Source organism: Convolutriloba macropyga, chromosome 5 (genome assembly GCF_964194025.1).
Source record: "Convolutriloba macropyga chromosome 5, txConMacr16.3, whole genome shotgun sequence".
NCBI classification, from domain to species: domain Eukaryota; kingdom Metazoa; phylum Xenacoelomorpha; order Acoela; family Convolutidae; genus Convolutriloba; species Convolutriloba macropyga.
In genome coordinates this window covers 30791220-30813727 of record NC_134472.1, presented here as the reverse complement: position 1 = coordinate 30813727, position 22508 = coordinate 30791220, and the positions used below count along the sequence as shown (strand labels likewise).

The window sequence follows — 22508 nt, the reverse complement described above, 5'->3', positions numbered from 1 at the left end:
CTAGTGTTTTTTCGATATTCTGATTTTGTCCCAGTTGAAATACAGATATTTTGCACGACGATTCGATTCGTTTCCGGTATTCTACCGGCTATGTTTTTTAATTCGTCGTCTCCATCGATGATTCTTACGACCTGACTTCTTGGAATTGACTTCATGGAATTGACTTCAGTGACTTCTATTGCTTTGCAGTTAAAATTTGTGTACGTGACGTTGTTTCTACTTTAAGGTCAATTGCGTGACTTAGTGACTTACCTCACTCAAAAAATTGACTTCTGAACTCACTAATGGAACTTTAATTTTTAATGAAGATTTACTAGTTAATAGTGTGCATCTAAGTTGTGCCAATCTTATATGCCCTAATTTGTGATTATTAGTCTTGAGTTTTTGATTTCGAATATCAATTTTGAAATAGCTCTTTAAGGGCGTTTTCCTTATAGAACGTATGTGTCAAAAATTGACAGTCCGAAGCTAACCCGAAAAGTCTAGTGGTCTATTGAAGGACTGGTGGTCGATCTGTCTATCTTATTTCTTTAGGTGTTTCAATTCCTGGAAGGCCACGAGCGTCTATCGCGGCTATTTTCCGGCAATCTGCCGGCTATATTTTCACGAGGGGCTTCAATTTGTCCAACTTAACCGCGGTGTAATCATCTTAAATAGATTGTCCTAATCACACAATTTCCAAAGAGCCTACGTATGTACAGAGTTAAATCCGGCTCAATTTTATGCGGTCTACACTCCCACCTCTTTTCGCATCGTACACCCGAATGATGGCAATATCTCTCAATAGTTATAAAAAAAAACGTGCATACATTTGAACAATGCGCTTCGATTAATTAATCATAGTTATCAGTTTTCGTCGCCTGACGACAATCCGAGTTCCTCAATTATAACCTCCATTCGTTCCAAGAGGGACAATTCCTCCAGCAGTGATCATTCCCGTGCCCTGCATCGCTCCAGTGCTCTTTGAATTTTGCGCTTATAGGCAACGAGCTCATTCCTGAAGCTGTTTACCCCTCGAATGCTCGAATATGCGTCTCCTCCCTACGCAATCCGTCTCTCATTGTCCAATTGCTGGTTGTTTATTAATCCAAGGTGGAATTTGCTTTTCCTCCATCTAAAGCAGAATCTACACTTTCTATATGTATACATGAAAACATTGATCTTGTCACCGCCATTTTAATTAATTGCAATTCTTTTGCTTTTGATTCTTCTCTCTTAATAAAGCAGAGACTTGCTAAGTTGAACTTCTTCGTTTGTAAATTTCTCCGTTTAGCAAAACAGTTTTTTCCAGCTGCTTTCCTCAGAAGTTATCAAAAATGTTTTTTTTTGAGAAATGACTCCTTTTCGCCTAATTCGATAGGAGGCCTAAAACAAATAGAGAACTGGTTTCGATCCCTCATTGATTAGTGCCCGGCGACGTTTCAATTCGGCTTCCCCTCGTCTCATCTCTGCCCGGTACACTAATAAACTCGTGCATGCAAAATTAGTTCTCTAACTGTTACTTAGATACTTGACATAAGAGTAGATTTTTCTCGGGCATTTTGCCGTCACGTGGTTTTCTAGCAATCCTAAATTATCATCCATTTTCGAGCATTTACTGATGTGTGACTGATGCATATTATTATGCTGGCATAAAATGAAGAGAAATTATTTATTCACAGGGAGAGAGAGCTAGATCGATAGGTGAGCGTAAAGTGAACAAATTTATTCCCAATTATGATACGTCATAAGTGGCATCCCGATTTATAATGGAAAAGAGGATAAATTGTCAGTTGGTATGCATTTAGTCCAAAAATCGATCCCAGTGCTTTTACAGACCAGATTTTAATAAGTGGCAACGAGCATTAAGCAGAACCCTCCAACAGAGTTCGTTGTATAGATGATTCGTAATCAGAAAAAAGGTTAGTAATTCCAGGCCTTAAATTATGATTCAATATTATGTGGCCTTTGAAGCTGTCAATATTTGTTGACCTCGTCAATTTACATGTATATTTGGGTAAAAAATGGATGGTCTTAAATCAATAGTTAAAAGCGCAATTTTTATTGAGATCAAGTTTGATCATGGAGCATTCTCACAATAAATTTTACAACGATTTTATGATAGTTTTGCTAAATAATCGTTACAAGAAAAACGGTTCTAGATTGTCTGAGCAAACTTGACACGAATTCTTTCGGCTTTGGAAGAATTCGGCCAGACGGGCGCCGATCAATGAATTCGATTCACCTGCTGTTCCCTTTATTCATGCTTAATGAGGCATCACGTTTGGCAGAAATGCTTATTGTACCAAAGTGTTCAGCCAGCGTGCAAAAGTCGCATTTATTCATCGTCATCATATTTCCCTTCATTAACACCACGACAACCTACGCCTCTTATTTACATTCCCCAGGTATCAACCGAATAACTAAATTAAAAGTGCGCCCGGCCAATTTCCGCCTATTTGTTCGACCTTGTCCTGCAAATTTGTTTTCTTCTGATTTTTGTTTGATTACCTCAAACACTTGGAACAAAAACTGATCCCATGCATTGCTAAACGTTCTTTTCTTTTACAGCTGCAACAATTTTGCCACCATTTTGTTACTTCTATTGCCATATTGCTACTGAGCCCTGGTGGAAACTGAAAACTATAATAAGTCAAATTTAATTTTTTCTAGAGACACTTGTGATCAGACTCCCTCGACCGTACAAGTGTCAACTTTGCACTCAAAATCTCCAGGTCCTGGTAGACCTGAAGATGCAAAATAAACTGATCAGAGGCCGTTTCGAAATTTAAATTTGATTAGCGACAGTTACACTAGTGGGTCCGACAAACACATTTGAATAAATGTAGGTATCATCAGAGCTAAATGTTTTGCCAAAAAGCTTGGCTGAGAGGAATTGCTTTACCAATAGCCAACGACAGAGACGCAGCTTGATAAAAACTCTCTTTTTGGACTCTATTGGCTCTGGTAAAAAAAAAGGTGTCAAGCCGCTAACCAGAGTCAGTACCCTAAAAATTTGGTTGCAACAACTGTTGAGAAGTTTTTTTTTAAGTAGAAATTTGCCCCGTTCCAGCTGTTGTGTCGCCATCTTGCAACAATGACATACAAACAAAACTCTCAGCGTTTTGTTGAAATGCAAAAAATATAACAAATTGATACCAAAAGAATTGACCATTGTTAAGGCTATTCTAATCAGGCAATTTTGAGCTTAATTGGGTCTAATCAGCGACAATTTCGAGCACACTTGAATCTGATTTGAGACACTGTTGGTCGCGGCACAACCTCATCGTGGAACGCTGGTAAGTCTGGTCAAAAAATTTACAACGAGTACGCTTGAGAACGCTCAAACAACGTCGAGCTAAACTTTTGGTAATCTCAGGTGGCGTTGAACTCACTTGAGTGGAGGAAAAAAGCCCGCGAGAGAAAAATCCCGCAAAGCAATTCCTCTCAGCCAAGCACAGGTAACATCGGTCAGCAACGGTGTGACCAAAGATTAATTTGGTCGGTGACAGTCTAATCAGAGGTCATTTTCGCCTATGATCTCAACCTGATTGATTTGAAAAAAGTTTTTGAAAAGAAAATTCAAAAAGCAGGCTCTTTCAATTCAAAAATTGGTTTCAAAATGCTATCTCCATCAGAAACATCTAAATAATTTAATAAACGGCTCCTTCATCCAATTTTTCTGACGCGTTGCCTCATATATTAATTTAATAGTAAAAATTTTGGTACCTTTTATGAAATTCCTTATTAATTCCATTCCAAGTTATTATATTTGACTCTCCTCCTTCTTTTGCCAGGATCTTTCTTAGCGTATCCAAAAAAAATTTTTGCGACGAACAGAAACAAAATCTTTCTTTCTCTCTCTCTCTCTCTCTCTCTCTCTCTCTCTCTCTCTCTCTCTCTCTCTGTCGCTCTCCTTCTCTCTGTCTCAAAATGCATCCCAAAATCGGCAGTTTAGATTTTTTGTTCTACAGAAAACCAAACGCAGTATAATTTTTGTGTTCAGTTAAATTCAGTCATTTGATCGATCATTGACTACATTAAGTATTTGTTTTAAATTAATTGTTCCGACCCACTTTAGTAGAGGATATGCTCAATCGCGTTTTTTTTGTTCGGCCAATTTTGGCCGGTTGACATATTCAGTGTTATAAGTAGTATCATTAGAAAGCTTGCCAGGCGTATAATTCAAACAAAAAGATTTTTCGAAATTTGGTTTTGCCGGGGATTTACGCAGGATTTAAATTGTGTGATCGTAAGCCTCAATTGCGCTGTTTTGTTCACAATTTTCGTAATTCTTTGTAAAATTTGTATCGATTTTGCTAAAAAAAATTGTCAGCGAAAGTGACTTTGTTTTTACATTTAAAGAGAAAAGAGAAATGCCGAATTATTTGAACTGACTCTTATTGGCTCAAAGTTTGGCTAAATTTATGAAAATTCAGCATTATTTCATTTTTTTCATGAAATTTGGTACCAATTGTGCTTCTTTAGACAACATTGACCAAATTGCCATGTAGCACTGCCAAAACTACTGAAATCATATTTGCTTGCTCAATTAGGGGCTATCAGCAGCTCTGGTTCTGAAAAAAGTTTTCTGGAACTAAAAGCTTTGAGGTTTCTTTGCTTATTTAAATCGATATTTAAAAAAGTTGCATAATATGTCCATTTACTAAAATTTTTGTCGGCCAAAAAATCTGTTATAAAATTACTGGGAACAATTACGTTTTCCAGCAGCCGCAAAACGATAGAAAGAACAGTTTTGTTCTCAATGGTTGTTTCTGCAATGCAAATGATTCCGATTGTGTTTTGCTGTGTCCTTTTCAAACTTTTTCTGCTTTTTTAAAATCCCAATTACAAACAAACCACTTTTCCTTTAATGATTCAATTAATGAGAAACCATGATCAAATGAGAATCATTCATTAAAGATCATGACTTCTGAGTTAAGCTCACGGCTTTCAAGACTCAGATAAAATATTCTCCTAAATTTTTGGCGATTTTTTAAGTTTTGCAAGCATTGTTGTTCTTTTTGTAGTCTCATGGCTCAGCAGGAAATATCAAAAGTCTAATTTGCTATCTATGGAGCAGTTAATGTAATAGTCTATAGCTTTCAGATAAAAACTAATTTTAGCTTTTGATAATGATCCCAAATTAATTATTTACTTTTGATATAAGGAGTACTTTTGTCAATTGAGATATTGTGAAACATTTTGAGCAATTACGCATTTATTGACATGTGTCAATAGCAGGGCAAGTTATTGTTAAATTGCGTTTTCTCAAAATTCAAAAAAATTGAATTTTGGATTATAATGGGGAGCTGTCCTTTTTTTCGGAAAATTTTTTTGTTTTTTTTTTAAATGTTAATTACGAACCAGACTGGTTTCAAATAAGAAGGCAAATATTAACAGACCAAAGTTACGTTCAAATAAAGCTGAATCATATACTGTTGGTTCAGCAAAAATCTTTAACAATTTTTGCTTCAAAACTTTATTTGCGTAAAATTGATTCGTGCCTGTATTTGTTGTTTTTTTGCTTCCTTTTGACTTAATTTCACTAATGAAAAGTCCAATTGGCCTCTTAGGCCGTTGCAAGTTAGTCATTTTATGTTTTAGTTGAAAGCTTATGGTTGTTATGACTTTAGGATTCTGTAAGCATTGCCACATTTTATCCTGCTCTTGTCACCTTGCAGCGTAGTATCAGCAAATAGAGAGATAATGAGAGAGTGAGAAAGACAGATAGCTAGCAAAAATAGTGTTGATGTGAAGTTTTGAATTCTGCTTGTAATCGATGTCCTTTTGCAGTATGATAACTCTCTTCTTATTGTTTGCTTCTTCCTTTTTTATCTTTTTAGAAGCAGCTATGTAGGTGCTAGTGCCAAGTACTATATTGTATGAAGACAGAGTTATCGTTGCAATATCCTTTCTAATAAAGGCTTTTAATTGCAAGTTTTTGCTAAGTGCTATTCGAAGCGCGGGTTCGGTAAAAACGCTCTTTTTCTGCTACAAGTTTTTCAATTCAAGTAATATGGAAAGCAACTGAACTGTACTGAGCACAATCGTCTGTCTGAATTTCAAGATAATAAAATGCGTGCTGTATGAATTTATAAAAGTCTTTTTCAACCAATCAAAATTTAGCATCGTCATATTACGGCTCTTTAGAAAAAGCGGAGGCGATGGGTTTCGAACCTTTAATCTTATGATTATAAACAGGGTTGCCTAGTGTGCTGTGCCAAGTGGGTCTTGATTAGTGGTATTGTCAAAGTCAAGGGATTTACTGGGCTAATTAAGTATAAATGGAAAGCAACATCAATAGTGGTTTGTTCTAAGTTTTTATTGAGTATTCCAGATCAAAATGCTGAAAGTTTACTGTCTGTTTGCTCTTTTGTGGCCTCTTGTTTTGTCGTCTGATGTATGCGAAGAAATTGAGCTGGGGAACGCGACCGCTGTATGTTGTGAAAAGAATACTACATTCCGCGTTGGCCAAGTGGATGTGAGTTTCGTGCCATATCGGAGCCATATGTGTCCAGTTGGTGATGGTGGGATTGAAGATTTGTGTCCTCGATTCTTGCCAAGTGTTTCAATGATGTTCGTGTTGGTCGTGGCAGGCGTAGTAAGCATGCAGTAGAAAAATAGAGACGTGCAGTGTTGTATAAAAATAGATTAAAAATGTCGGATGACGTAGTGATGAGGCTCGATTCGTAAATTAAGGGCCTCCTGACCGCCCACAACTCTCCTTAAATGAGGCATAAGGCTGCTTTGTCTAGGAATGAGGGCTGTTTTTCTGAGTACGTCCAGGTTCGTGGGCTCGCCCTGCCACACGTAGGTAATTTGCACGTAAGTGCGGTAAATGGGCGTCTGTGGTATGCCCATTTTTATAAGCAGGGCGAGCCTCCCGTCGAAGGAGAAGAGTTGTGGGGGGTCAGGCTGATAGTTCATTTTCTCTGCTACTGTTTTCTTCGCTGTTAACAATGAAAGTGGGACTGAATAGATAAAGTGATGAATAGTTTCTTTTTTTTCTGAGTAAGGTTAGAGTGGGAGGCCGTTCATTAGATTTTGTATCAGTATGACAGTTGTTTGATAATCTCTTCGGGTTTATTTGCATTTTTCCCAGGAAGATTAATGTAGTAGTGATCTGTCAAGTGTGGCAGTTCCATTTGCTCCACGTTGTCAGGAGAGTAAAGTAATGAAGTAAATCCCTCGGCATGGCAGTAAATGACAGTCACTAATGGAGTTTTCGGAAGTAATTCCCTCGGTATGGCAGTAATTGACAGTCACTAATGGAAGTTTTGGAGGAAAGTAAATTGAGAACAGTGTGATTGACTGCTCTATTGATCAAGTTATTCAGAATACGTTTACTGCGGAGAGGTCAAACTTTAATAGCGGCGTTACTCATCGACTATTGGATCTTTTATCGAAGCTTTGCAAAAACGATTATAATAACGAAGAAACGGAATATTCTATTTTATCAAAATATGGACACTAAAAGGTTCGTTAATTACTTATAACAATTTAGGATTTCATAGGCTAGCATTAATCTTTTTTTTAACAGAATTATCGTGTTTAGAACGACACGAGGCAGACAAGATTTGCTAATCGAAATGAACGAGTTCAAACATCAGTACTACGATCGGAAAAAATTAATAAGTCTCGGATGGAAAGAAGTGGAAACAGTCGATGGGCGGGGTATAAATAGTTGGAACTCCTTAAAGAATAAGTTAACTATAGAAGGTAGAGGGGGACTGGTTGGAGAGAATGGTTGGCCAAAGGTACCATTGGCAATAAATAATGAAGAAATTGTGGGATTACAAGAAAGTTTAGTAGAAGTGTTCCGGGGCTGTAAAGATCAGGGCGATGTGTATAATTATGTTAGTAAATTAAAGTTGGAGAGTGGTGATAGCAGGTTGTATCAAGAAGTTGGGTCGTATGCTGGTTTGTGTAATTCAATAGGTTGGACGTTTTGTGTGGATGGTTTGATGAGTGGTGTTTTGCCTGATGGTTTTACTGGTGTAAGGAGAGATGCCATGGTACAATGGAATGAGTGGTGGACGGCGGCACATGTTGAGATTGGGGGTAATGATAGTGTTTCGAAAACGCCGTGTGGTGAAAAATTGTTTCTGATTTGTGGAAGTTATCAGACATCAAGGGATTTTAATAATGTTATGGGTACTCCGCAATATTTTATGGATTTAATTAAGAGGGGTCCTTCTGCAAGTGGTTTGGGAAAGGATGTTTGGTTTTTCATTCCGACGAAAGATAATGTGTTGTGCCAGCCTTCGTTGTGTGCGCATGTTGTTTTAACTTTTACAAAAGGTTTGTCGTTAGTGACGGGCTGGGAGGCGCGTGATCAATCGAATCAAGTTGTTGTTGATCGGACTTTGGGATCGTTTGCTTATGGTGTGCGTAAAGGTGCGGTAAAAAGAATTGTAATATCAAATAAAAATAAAAAGGCAGTGTTAGACTGGGCGAAAGAAAGAGAAGTATCAACTGGTGGTGCTAGTGATGTGACTGAGCATGTGCAAAGTTTCGCTAATAGTGGTCTGATTTTAAAAACAAATAACAAACGAGGTAATCGAAGAAAATGGGGTAGGAAACGGGAAACGAAAACGCAATCGAACGAGAACGAGAATATTGTGTATTCGTTTCTTCCTCCAAAGGATCCTTCAATGGAATAAGTGAGTTGCTCGACTTTAATTTACATTTTTTTAAGGGTTGGAACTATACTGCCAGGTTTTTTTTAAACTTTTTTTTGAGGTTTTATTATTTCAAGCCCGTGCCCTTTCAACGTATTTTGAAAGGATTATTTTTTGTTGATACTGGGCAATCGGTAAGGGTCCTGTCTGTGTTAGTTTGGTGTTGTTTTGAAAAAAAAAAGATGTTTCGTGAGTTTTTTGGGTCGTTATTTTGCACAGTCGTATGTAGTGTAAGCAATTAATATTTTGACTTTCAATCGCGTGCCCTTCGAAGTGATAGCAAGGTGGGTTGTTAATTTTTGTTGATAATGGTTGGGAATAGATTGGTGAATAATAGTTTGCTATGTTAGGGATGCTTGCTCATTGTGCTCACGAGTTATGACTCACGAGTAATTTTTTTTTTGGTCAGAAGTAAAAAAAATAAATTGGTAAGAAATTAAAAATAAGAAGAGGAGGCGTTACAATTGAATAATTTGCGGTGTTTATAAAATAAGTACTACATTAAATTAATTGCGACTCATGAGAGAAAAGATTTAAAAAAAATATTTCGAATAATAAAAAAAATTAAAGAAGTTTATGCAAGTCTTCTTATACATTTTGTAATATGACATATTCATTGAAAAAACATTCCCTGTATTGGATTCCTACTTTCACGCAAACGTTGATGTTGTGGTTCGTGTGTAATTTTGGGGCGATGTCTTCTGGGCCGACGTAATTTCGGATTTGGTCCCAGATGCTTGTCATGATTTTTAAGAAAATTCAGAATTGCTAGGTTTTGAGATTTGGAAATATCAGGGAAAGAAAAAGTAAATATGGTTTTTTTAAAAAAAAGAAATTACAGGTCAAATTCGCCTTCTAAAAATTCTTCTTTGGTGTTTTGTAAGAAATTCAAAATGGTAAGAAAATTTGGATGATCTGGTTCCAAATTGATTTTTTTTGTCTTGATTATTATCCAAGAAGTTAATCCAGAAGCATAAGGTGTTGCAGGGGAATATGAACTATTCAGAAAAGACTGCAAGTTTTATATGAAAATCAGTAAGAAAGTAAGCATAAAGTGGAAATTGGGTTGGAATTGGAGAGATGTAAGGAACGGTGTCTTCTGATTGGTCAATTGTGGTGAAAGTTGGGGTTGGTGGATAAGACATGAGATAAGATTTTTAATGGAATAGAAATGCAAATATTTGAGGAAAGTTACATGGAGTCATCTGAGAATGGAATGGGTGATGGGGGAGAAATTGGAATATAATTTAATTCAGTTGAATTGTGGTCTGATGTAGGGTCAGGTCTGTCGGGACTTTCAGAAATGGTTGGTTGCGATGGTTCTACTGCAACTGGTTCTCCTTCTGAATTAAGATAGAAATTCACATTAATATAATTATTTCCCGATTGTATGCATTGTAGAATTGTTTGCCATACGGCTGATGTCTCATTCACTGTAAGGGGGATAAAAGAAATTGAATAAATATTGTTGACAATATTGTCCTGTTGCATGTTAATACTAATTATTGCTTCACGATCTGTAAAAAAGGCTATGCTGTATTCAGTAATATAAGCTGGCTGGCCGTTGAATGTAGTGTTAATGCGCGGTTCAACTTTAATTCTGAAGTGATATACTGGATTCATTATAAAATGTTTGAAATAGTGCAAAAGGTAAAATTTTAGTTGTAGGAAAATTGTTTAAGTTGTTTGAATTAAATTCCAAGTTTCTATCCGCGAAGAAATTGTAATAGGTTGAGAGAATGAACAGTTAGCAATGAAGAGTGTTGCTGGTAGTTAGCAGGCAGAAGGTAGTTTGAATGATTGATAGTGTTGCGGGGGAAGTGGGGGAAATTTGACATTTTGATTAATTGGGATTGTGGGGAATTATCCCTGGTTGGATTGATTAGTGTTCCATTATAGGCTGTCATTGTGATTGATGGACAGTTCGCCTTCCGGGTTAATGGATTTCCTTCTTTTTCTCGCTTTGACAGATAATTGATAAGTTTCCTTTAGGAGTTGCATCTTATTACTCCGTTGTTTAGTGCGTCAGTATAAATTCTTTTTAAAAATAAATTCGTCGCTGGATAAAAAGGTAGGGAGCAAATCCCCGCCTTTAACAATGGAGGTTTAAGGGGAATTGCTCTGTAATTTTTCCTTGTTGATTTTTCTCAAAGAATAATTGCAAGTAATGAAAATTTCGGTTTAATACTCGAGTAATATCAAAATTTTGAATTAAGTTTTCGCAAATATGATGGTAGGTACTTTCCAGATGGAGGATGGGTCTCTCTGGTTTATTTAGGGCTATTATAAATGTTGTTAATTAATAATTTTTTTAAAAAAATTTTTATTTTTAAGTTTTGTTTTCCTTGCTCACTGCTAACACAAAATTTTTAATTTGCGGCAGAGTAGAAGTGAGTGTAATTGATAACTTTTAACAAGTGACTTAGTTAGGTGGTTAGTATCTCTGGCCGTTGAGCTGGGGTTCCGGGTTCGAATCCCGGCGGGTTCCCGGTGCTTCCATAATGTGGCAAAATCTGAGAAAGGGCAAAGGGGTGTAAGGGTAAGCTAGGGTAAGGGTAAGGGGGTAGAGAAGAGGGGAAGTGTAAAAAAATTTAACATTTTTTTTTCCTTTTTTTGATTTATAAGCTGTTTTTACGGACCACGCGGCCGTCCCACTTAGCGCAGTTGGTAGCGCGCTGCACTCTCATGCTGAAGTTGAGGGTTCGAGTCCCGGTCAGGTTTTTTTTTTCTAAACGTTTCCTGTATTGATTGTTCTGAGAGGGTACGCTCCGTAATGGGATATCGGTTGGTGTTCTGGTATATGTGTATAGATGGGCTGACTCGGTGCGGCAGGCCTGTTGACATGATCAATTTTGACAGTTGGTTCTTCGTTACGTTTTAGTCTTCTAATGTAGTCTCTTAGGAATGTGTAAGGAGTGCGGGGTTTATTTATGTTTTCTTCGTTTTGGTTTTCGAACTCAGTTTTAATTTCGAGTGGTAGTACTAGTGAGCATTTGTGCAGGGGATGTTCTGGATGTTCTTGTAGGTATTCATAGTCATTCAATGCGACAACTTGTACTGGTTTTGTTTTTTTTCGCCGTCCTTCGTGTGTTATTCGGAAAGGGAAACGTCGGTGAAGTTTTGCCCATTTGTGTAAAAGATGCGAATAAGTTAGATGTAGTAATACGCTAATCAAGAAGGATAAAAATCCGAAAAGAAGAGACATTTTCCATGGTATGTACTGTTCGAATCGGTGTTCGAGTTCGGGCTTGAATGCTCTTATTCTTTCTAAAATTGGTTCGGCCATTTGTTCTATTGATTTGCTGTTTGTTCGTCGTGTTTCCATTTGTTTAAACTCTGGTTGAATTTGCTGAAGAATTTGAATTTGTGCCTCAGATCTTGATGAGAAGTTTGGTAGTTCATCCAATGGGGGCAGTAGTTTGAAGAGTGTACTTATTGGATCTGGTAATTGAAAATCTAACCGTATTGCCGGTACTGTGTCACAAGCAGTGAGATCTGAGCGAAGATGAACATTTGGTCCTCTAAGCTGTTTTCCACATCCCAGTGTGATGATACACACTCTGCACCCAGGATGCTCAATTCTTGCTAATGGATTGCTGCCATTACCAGCGCTTTCGATGAGTGTATAATCGTCTTTGGACGATGTTATTAACCAACGACCGAAGCCGAGATTGCGTGCTTTTTCAGTCAACGGCAATTCTACTACATCCAGTTGACAGCGTTGCAATGCAAGTAGCTCGTCATCGTGGTAAAGTAAAGTAGCCATACAGGACTGATAAGTCTGTTCTGTTGGAATGGCTTTGGTGCATATTGCGTATTTTTGGGATCCGATACAATTTGCGAGCTCGTCTTCATCGATAAACGCTAGTTCTTCTCCGTCGTCAGAGACGGCCATGTATTTGGTTTCAAGTCGCCAAACTAAAGCTTTACCCGTATCCCCGTCCGGCATTGGGATCAGAATGGCATGCAATACGTTCATAACTGTACTTTTTGAAGCCATTGGAATTGCAAGTGTAAGTATAAGACCTGCGTCAATTGCCTCGACTTGTGTGACTAATTTTGTTTCATAGTACGAGAGAATCTCTTGGATTGGTACGGCTAGAGATAATCGATCCTGTTGTCCATTTTGTTGCAAATGAACAATCGTAAGAATTTCATGCAACTGCTCCCTTGGGACTAATGACATTGGTAATAGTTGATTCATGAGAGGCGTCAAGGCATTCAGTATGTTGATTCGAAACGTATAAAGGGCCGATCGGTATGTTTTGATGTTAGCAAGTATTGCTTGAAAAATATTGCTAAGTACAAGACTATGTTGATTGATTTGTTCTCTTACGTATAAGTATTGGATGTAGTTTCTCACGTGGTGCACGTTTTGTCGTAACGCCTTGAATTGTCCTTCAGCAAGTTCCCAGTTCCTGTTTTGTGTCTCTATAATTTCGTTCTGGGCTTCTTTGATGGCTTTCAGTTCACCTGATGCAACATAGAATTTTTCATTGTTTTGGATTGTTATTTGTTCAACATGATCGGTTAGGTATTGAAGATAAGCCATTGCTTGTCTGATGTTTTTCTGGTTTCTAGCCACTCTTTTGTCGCATCCTCCAAACACTGATTTGATGAAGCATAGCATTTGTCGCCTGTTCCTATTCCAATTCCAAGCACTGCGGCTGCTGCTGCTGCGGCAGCCGCACCGCGGGGTTGTCTTTGCAGTGTTGTAGAAGTTTGACTGTTTGCTCTTAGTAGTGTGTTCATTTCCAATTTGAAGTTTACAATGTCGTGTTGGGCCTGTTGGTTTTCTATCATTGATTGTTGCGCTATCCAGTGGAGGCCTGCTGTCGAGTCAGTCATATTTGTGAAGTTCAATGGGCATCCATAATTTTCTGAAGTCCACATTTTGTCTATCTCTTTTGTCAGGTTGATCAGTTTGTCTTCCACTGTTTTGTTATATATTGGGTAGGGGACCAGGATTTCAGTTTTGACAAATTTTTCTGTCAATAGAATTTTCTGATGAAGGTTGAATAATACTCCATCTTTTGTTGCCACCGATGGTTGGTTCGTTTTCATCAAGGGTAAAAGTTGTAGTAAAAATAGTACGATATTGAGCATTTTGCTAACTAGGTTTGTTTGTGAGTCTTTGTGCGACCGATTTTGAGGTACAAAATTTTGGAAAATGATTTGAGCTGTGTCTTTTTTCCTTTTAAATTAGGATTTTTTTGGAGTGTTTTCATTGGTTGGTGACGTATTTAATGTGTATGTATAATAGAGAATTGGTGCTCAATTCCTATTGGCTGTCATCTTCGAAGCCAAAAGTTTGGTGAAGGTTTCCGTTGATCTCCCGACGGTGAAGTGTTAGCGGAACAATTCTTCGTCTGTTTTGAAGCGTTGGGCCAAGGTCCGCTAGTTCTCTGTTGGATAATCTTTGAGGAAGTGGTGAAGATGTTCTGGGGTTGTCGTGTTGAGCAATAGCACTATTACTCTCGTTATTTTCAATTTGTGAAATGGTGCCTCCTATAAGGGAGTGCTCATTTTTCTCGTCGGATCTCGGTTGTTGGACATCATCGCTTGAGGTTGTATTGTTGTAAATATCGTTGATCGAGGTGGTCCGGTAGAAGGTTTCGCCTGTAGTGTCTAATATTGGGGGCGTGTAGACGGGGCTATTAACGTCACCAAATAGATCGCCAAGATTTTCAGATGAATCGAACGTGAAGTCATTGAGACTCTGGTTTCGCGACTGTGCGCTTGTCGCTTGTGAGTCTGCAATGCTCTCATCGTGATCAGTTTCTGTTGTATCAATTGTCAGGTTTGGGTCTGGGATGTTGTCAAGTGGGAAGTAAGTTATGACTTTTACCTGTTCTTCCTTTGCTTTTTCTGATGGTTGCAAGAGGTTATATAGCGAGTTTTCTCGGGCCAATGCCAGATGATCATTTCTGCGAAGGTTTTATCGTCGATTTGAGCCAAAACGACTGTCGGACGGTAAGAAGTTTGAGTTGTTTGAGAAGACGTAGTTTCCTGTATCAATTGATTCTGGTGATTCTTGCGTGTTTGCGCTTGGAACTGAGCCTTCCAGGAAGAATGCATCTTGGTCAAACGTCGGTTCGTGTGTCATATCATGAAATTGTATTGGCGGGTCTTCAGAAGAAAAATTGGCTGTTTGGATGTTTGAGTTGAAAGAAACTGACTGGGCATCTGGTGTTGTTATGGGTAGCTGCATGTTGTCTTCGTTAATGTGGTGCCTGACTTGGTTGTTGAACAGCTGTGGTTCTCTCTCTTGTTCTGTTATGGTGGGATCTGCTCAAGTTTTCGGGGTCTACATGTTCGAGGTCTTCTACTTGATATTGAGGTTTCACAGGTCGAAGTCTCATTCGATGGATACATTGCGTGTAATTTGTGTTGGTTTTGCGTACAATGTAGTTTGCATTCGTGAGCACTTTTTCTACTCTGTATAATGGTATCCACCTGCTTTGCTGTTTATTCATCACTGCTACCTGTGTTGTGCTTTTTGGGTCAAGGATCAGGCAGTATGATTTGGGTTTTAGTAGTGTGGCGTTGGCTTTTCTGTCATAGTACTTTTTATATTTCAGATAAGACGAGATAAGGTTGTCTTTTACGCTGGAGAAAAGCTCCGTAGTTTTGTCTTGTAGCTCTTTAATGCAGTCGTATTTTGGGTGAGACTCCCATAATTTTGTATTCTGAAATCTGAGGTCCAAAGGATTTATCGGTGTTCTGCCGTGAAAGACGTCAGATGGCGTGCACCCAAGAGCTGGTGCAAATGTTGTGTTGTGTATGAATACTGCAATGTCAACGTATCTATGCCAGTCCGAGGAAGTTTGGTTTTCGTTAATTCTCAAGATTTGTTTGAGCGGTGCGTGGTTTCTTTCAAGTAAGCCAATGGTTTGCGCATGTTTCAGTGTGCAATGTTTGAGCTCTACCTCCAATAGGTTTGCTAGTTCGCTCATTAGTTCGGATGTAAACGCAGTACCAAGGTCACATATGATTCTTGAGGGAATGTAGGAGTGTCTCAGAAAAATTGAGACAAGGGCTCGTGCTACGATGTCTGCGTCGCCTTTCATAAGAGGTGTGGCGAAAAGGTACTTCGAGAACACGTCAATACCTGAGAGAATGTACGTGTAGGGAGAAGGGTGCATCTTTCCCACCAGATCTATTAGTAAAAGGTCTGCTGGGAAGTTTTGTAGAGACGAAAGTGGTTGTAATGGAGGTTTCAATGCAGATGTTGGTGCTGGTTTTGTTTGCAAGCATGTGAGACAGTTTCTGATATATTCTGTTAGGCGTTCAGTGAAGTTCGGGAAGTAAAATCGTTTTCTAAATTCTGCTATTGTCAGTGAGACTCCTTTGTGCCACTCCAGACACTGTTATGAATTCTGTAGAGTACTTCCTTCTGTAAGTGCGACGGGACGCAATATTGTTAAATAAATTGGTTTCCAGTGTGGTTATAGAACTTGCGATGAAGGACGCCTTCTGTTATCGATAGTCTTGGGAACTGCTTGAGATACTTTTTTAGGTCACTGGATAGATATTGTCCTGTAGTCGGTGAACCTCTCTCAAACCAGAGCAGTACCCGTTTGATATCTTTGTCTTGTTGTTGTTCGGCACGGAGGTCTAAAGGTCCGTGCCCATGAGTGATGAATTCATCCAATGGGTTTTGTTCATGCATGGCGTTTATTTGTTGCGTTTCAGGTGCAAGAATCTGCAGTTGAACGTCAGCTCGAACATTCATAGGATCTTCTCCGCTGGTTTGTTTTCTCTCAAGTAAGTATGTTTTCATAATTTTGGGGGTATCGTCATTTTCTGAGCTGCTCAGATAACTGATTGAATTGTCAGGTGTATCTGCTGCTGTGTTGATTTCGATTTCGTGCATCGGTATGCGTGAGTTGATGCGTAGCTCGAGCTTCTCTTTCGGGTTTATGTGTATTCTCGACAGATAGTCCGCTGCTAAATTGGCTTTTCCGGGTATGTGTCCCAGTATGATGTCGAAGCTGAGTACATGATCGAGAGCATTCCAAAGTGTTGGCGGTATGATTTTTGTTTGAAAGAACCTGGTTACTGATCTGTTGTCTGTCAAAATGAGAATTGGTTTTTTACATCCCCATATAATATTTGCAAAGGTATCTAGGGCAAAGTGAACTGCGAGGAATTCTTTCGCATATATCGAAAGTTTGAGTTGGTTTGGGTGGAAAATTCTAGATCCAAAACTGACGGGTGCATAAATTTTCAGTTCCTGATTATCATCATTTGTTGTGTAGTCTTCTATCATCAGTACGTATCCGGCTGCGTAAAAGGATGCATCAGCCATTATTACATATTGCTGGTCAACTTTGGGTAATCTGAGTGAAAGGTCACAGGCTGTTCTTAGATCATTTGTGAGCTTTTCCAGCATAACTTGGTGTTCTTCTTCTATCACGAAATTGGTGTCTTTCTTAAGTAGACGATAGAACGGTAAAAGTTTTTCAGCAAGTTCAGGGATAAAGGCTTTGTAAAATTGAAAAAATCCGATCATTCGCTTGACTTGTTTTGGGTTTCGCGGCATTCTGAATGTTTTCAGAAAAGTTGTAATCTTCTGTGTAATTGGTGTGAGACCCTCAGAGGTTATCGTATTACCAAGGAATTGTATTTCTCTGAGTCCAAATGCGCATTTGTCTGTTGCGAGTTTCATTCCTGATTCTCGGATGCATGTAAAGACTGCTCGAAGTTTTTCCAACATGTCATTTGTGTCATGTGCTCCGATGCCAATGTCGTCGACGTACTGAAAGCATTTATCCGCTGTTATCACGGGGTCCAGGTTTTGACGCATGAATGAGCTAAAGGCGCTGACACTTCTGCTTAGTCCTTGGGCTAGTCTTTGAAAAGCATATGTTCTCGATGCGAAGTTGAAGGCCAGTAACTGTACTGATTGTTCATCTGCCATTGGTACAGAGAAGTAGCCGTGGCTGCCATCCATCTTGCAAAAGAGTTTCTTGCCGGCTAAGTGGGTGCCTGCATCTGCTAGTGTAGCTATCGGGAAGTTGTTATTGTTGTAGTCGTTTCTAATGAGATGGTTTATTTTTCTTAGATCTACTAATATTTTGAGCTTCCCGTTTGGCTTCCGTTTTGCAAATATTGGAGATGAGTAGCGGCTGAAGGGGAGCGTTGTTATGACTCCGTAGTACTAGAGAAGGGCTAGTTCAACAAGCAAATCGTCTTTGAGATGGATTGAAATTCTTTGAGTTTTTGAGTATACAGGTCTGTTTGTGTCTGGTGTCAATTTGACTGAGAATTTGTGAGTGTAGCCAATGTCAAGGCGGTGCCTTGTGAATATGTCATTGAATTCGACTAGAAGCTGTTCTGTTCTTTCTTTATCTTTGTCAGAGAGTACACTGTCACTCCATTTGAATGCGTTAAGAAAAGTTTTCCTGTCTTCGTTTCTCGAGAGTGGTTGAATTGCTTCAAGATTTTTAAATTTAACAAGTTCGTCATATATGCATTTTTCAACTTCACTCATCTTGGATGTGTCGGGATTGGTTTCTGGGGTCGGAAACCAGAATCCGTTTTCGTGTTTTATTGTTATATGATTTATTTCGCCTTTTGCTGTTCTCTCTATAGATTTTTCTATTTGCTTTATTGTTTTCTTTGAGTCGCTTGATGGGAAAAGTTTTGGTTCAAGTGGTATCAGGTAGCGTGCTTGCTCTGGTGTGATGATTTCGAATGTTGCTACTGGAGAGTCTTGTCTAATGTGAAGTGGAACTTCTGTTGTATTGATTGCAAGTAGGGTGGTTGTTTTGTTTTTTGTAAGTTTGTCAAGCGTGCTTGTTAGACCAAGGCCCATTTTTTCAAATTTGACAGTAGGCTCTACGAGTCCAATTTGTTCTTGTGCATCAGTTTCCTCCGATGGGATTAGTTCCAGGGATTTTTGTTCCCCAGGTGAGAGCGTATAGGTTGTTTTGGTTTTGAGCATGATTTTTTTTCGGCTGTTGAGACGTTTTTGTTTGTTGTTACCTTTTATGTGCATTAGATTTAGCTGAAAAGTAAATTCTGGTGTTTGGAGTAGTCTGTTGTGGGCATCAATAATAATCTCATTTTTATCAAAGAAGGGAAAGCCAAGAAGGATAGCGGAAAGTGTTTCAAACACCATGAACTGTTCCTCAAATTGTAAGTGGCCAATTTTGAATGTCAGTTGGACTGTAAATAAAATAGGTGATTGGTGTAGGAAAGCTGTGGAAACGTTTCTTTCAGGAGGATTTGTTTTTTCTGGTTTTTGGTAGAGGTTTCTTCTTATTTTATCAAAATGTTTCTTTGACATGGCGCTACTGAATGCTCCAGTGTCTGCTACTGCTTTCATTATTAATGTTTCGAACTGTAGAGGTATCATAAATAAATTTTCGCTATAGTTTGTCATGCTATCTGGTATATGTTGTAGAAAAACATGCAAGTTATTTAGTTTTTTGATTGCTGATTGAATGGCATATTTCCATCGCGGTATGCTGGTTGACGTTCTGGACAATCTCGGGCAGTGTGCTCATTGCTAGCACATGTTCTGCAAAATGTCCTCATTGGTGTAGGAGATCTTTCGGTACGTCCATTACTTCGGTCGTTTTGTTGGAAGTTTGACCTTCCTCTCGAATAATTTCCTCGACCTCTCTGAAAGCTTCCACGTTTACGTCCTCTGCTGTTGTAGTTGTTACTGTATCCTCGGCCATTTTGGTTTCCATTGTACTGGTATGTTTGTCTGTTGTAGTTGTAGCCTCTGTAGTTATTTCCTCTTCTGTAGCTAGGGTACTGAGTACTCTCCACGCGTTGATGCGGTGGCTGTGCTACTTGCATTGATGCTATGCCTGCCGCCATTATGCTTTCTATGGCTTGGGCCACAGCAGGGTTTCCCGATGCGTTTAGTGTATTGAATGCCGTGGTGTATTGTGGTTCGGGTTTTATCTGATCAATTCTGACTCGTCGTTTGATGATAGCGCATAGTTCGTTTACAGTGATGTTGTCATTCTCTTTCAGCAACACTTTCTTGTACTTGAAGGGCATGCCTTGAATGAATTGTTCTCTTATTCGTCTTGTTCTTTCGTCAGTGCGGTCTATGTGAGCTGCAGGATCGTCCACAATTGCGAGGTTGGCGAGGCGTTGCAGATCTGTGAGGATGTCATCTGGTTGTTCTTTCACTGGATCAAACTTTCTCGATTGCAGATCGAGCTCAAAGTTTCTTCTTTGGTCTGCTCCTGCATATCGGTTGCGTAGTTGTTCAAGCGAATCGTCTAGATCGTTTCTTGTGTTTTCGGCGAGTCGAAGGTAATAGTTGAGTGCATTACCGGCTAAGTGTAGGTGAAGATATCTTGCACGTTGGTGGTTCGCTTCAGGAATTCTAGATACAGCAATGCTTGCTCTCAGTAGTCCTTCAAATTCAGGCCAGTTTTCGTTTGGTAATCCTGAGAACCTTTTCAGATGTACGTGAGGCGGACTTGGATCTGCCATTTTCTTTTAGTCAGTTTGTTGTTGAAGTGTTTCTGTGGAAAGAGCAATTTGTGCGCTTCTCCAATTTAGCTGTGTCACAGAGTTTGCAGTTTAGGCTATTTGGTTGGTCTTTTTTGTTCTTCGCTGCAAGTTTTTTACTTACTTTTCTGTCGATTGTTTTGTCGCTGAAGAATACGAACGGGTTTCTAGGATGATAGCCTTCCAATAGTGTCATAGAAGGACTGTTGTGGCTTGCGTTGTATTTTTTCCTTTGCTAGCAAAACAAAGAGGTTGATGCTCAAATAATTTTGAATGGGTAAAGTTGGTTTGTGCTTGTGGTTTGGTTAATTTCTCGAATTCGGTAGTTTTGAAAGAAATTGTAAAGTTCTGAGTTTTTTGTAATACGGATCCGTTTGATGTCGGTTTGATTGTCTTCTTGTGCGGTAAAATAAAGGCTGATTCCAGTGTTTGTTTTTCTAATGATTCGAAGATTGTAAGTTGTTCCGTTAATGGCTATTTCCATGAGTTGCAAATTTTTCTTTCTTTTTAACAGAAGTAAGCGTTCGACATCTCTGTCGCCATATGATAACTCTCTTCTTATTGTTTGCTTCTTCCTTTTTTATCTTTTTAGAAGCAGCTATGTAGGTGCTAGTGCCAAGTACTATATTGTATGAAGACAGAGTTATCGTTGCAATATCCTTTCTAATAAAGCCTTTTAATTGCAAGTTTTTGCTAAGTGCTATTTGAAGCGCGGGTTCGGTAAAAACGCTCTTTTTCTGCTACAAGTTTTTCAATTCAAGTAATATGGAAAGCAACTGAACTGTACTGAGCACAATCGTCTGTCTGAATTTCAAGATAATAAAATGCGTGCTGTATGAATTTATAAAAGTCTTTTTCAACCAATCAAAATTTAGCATCGTCATATGCAGTCTGTGGACTTAATATCACCATGATTGACAGGCCCCATTGGCTGGTTAGGCGGCTAATTAAGTTAATTATTTTATTTTCTTTAGTTGGAAGTTTTTGGTTGTGATGACTTTGTTTCTTTTCGAAAACATTTAGCGGCTTTCTGAGCTGTGTCAATTTTTATCTTTTTTGTCACCTTTCAGCGAAGTCTCAGCACGGAGAGGGGTTGCATACTTTGAAGCAGGATGGAGTCCTCCTTGTAGCTTTATCTTTTAGCCACGAATTTTAATAAGATTTATTTGACTTCTGGACATTTTCGCGGCTGTATGTTTCCTTTTTGCTTTCTTGTGTTTTGAGTTTAAAGCTACTTTTTAAATAGATATATCAGTTATTTTCTAACAATATGAATAAAAATTTGGATGAGTGGAGTTGGAACATTATGCGCGAACGCACATTACCGAGCCTCCTTGTTAACACACTTGTCTTATTTCTGATTTCTATTTTCCTATTAAAGTTTTTGCAAAATTCATTCAATTAAAAATAAGTGGCAAAGGATCTAAAGTACCAAATTGCTGATCATTTCCAGCTCATCATCTCCGAGCATCAAAGGTGTCATTTAGTTTTTCTCCTGGAAAAATTTTTTAATACAAGGCTTCTTTTTATAAGAATGGTTTTGCTTTTATCTTCAATTTGAGGGATGGGAAAAAATTAACGCACACTGCAAATACTCTCAATAGTTTTGTATTTGCGAATGATTTTTGGAACACTTGAATAAAATTGCAATGAATGTTGTTTTATTGATGAAAAATAAATAAATGGAAAAATTGTATTAAGTATAGTTAAAAGAATTTTACTCGAGAAGAATTCACACTTGATAAGGGCAATTTCAATTTTTGTTGATTGGATTGCCGGTTGGCGCAGTTAATCTCTCCCGAAGCAAAAGAATCGCACCCAATGTTTAAATGTCAGTAAATCAGATTGGTAGTTGATCAATGTCACTTCTGTCCTAAGACCAGCTAAGTATGCCAAGAATGTGCTAAAAACAGACTCGAGACAATGTCTAAAAAACGACCAAGTAGCATGTATTTTCCACTTATTGCTGTTCTGATCAGAAAAATTTAGGAGTGAATTGAGTAATTCTGTTTCTCTTAGTTCAGATATAGCATTTAGTGTTTGCTGACCATCGTACGGGTAAGTAATGTTTGTGGTAGGAAAAATGGGTTGTCCTTATGGAGTGCTATTATGGTTACAGTGCCATTAGTGTGTCATTGTAAGGCGTCGTTACTTTTCAAAACACATCTTGTCCTTGAAGATGAATAGAGCAAATTTCAAGGTTCTTTACTCAATTCACATAAAAGATTTCTACCAAGTTATTACTACTAACTCCTAGTTATGACCTTGCTCCCCTATTTTTGCGCCTTCATCACACGTGTTCTACTATTAATTCTTTTTTTTGCTAAAATTTGCAACTCTTGTTCAAAAATTGCAACTGTT

General features: G+C 38.5%; 2 protein-coding genes across 2 annotated transcripts in view; one reads left to right on the top strand and one right to left on the bottom strand.

The window, feature by feature from the left end:
- Positions 1 to 6598, top strand: part of LOC142340344 (uncharacterized) — a 24454-nt gene extending 17856 nt beyond the window's left edge. The window contains exon 3 of the mRNA XM_075390919.1: positions 6320 to 6598. Within this exon, the coding sequence (XP_075247034.1) occupies positions 6320 to 6598 (279 nt within the window). The remainder of the gene's footprint in view (positions 1 to 6319) is intronic.
- The window catches only part of LOC142339313 (activin receptor type-1-like), a 361804-nt gene that overhangs the window by 81121 nt on the left and 258175 nt on the right, over positions 1 to 22508 (bottom strand). The window lies entirely within an intron of this gene.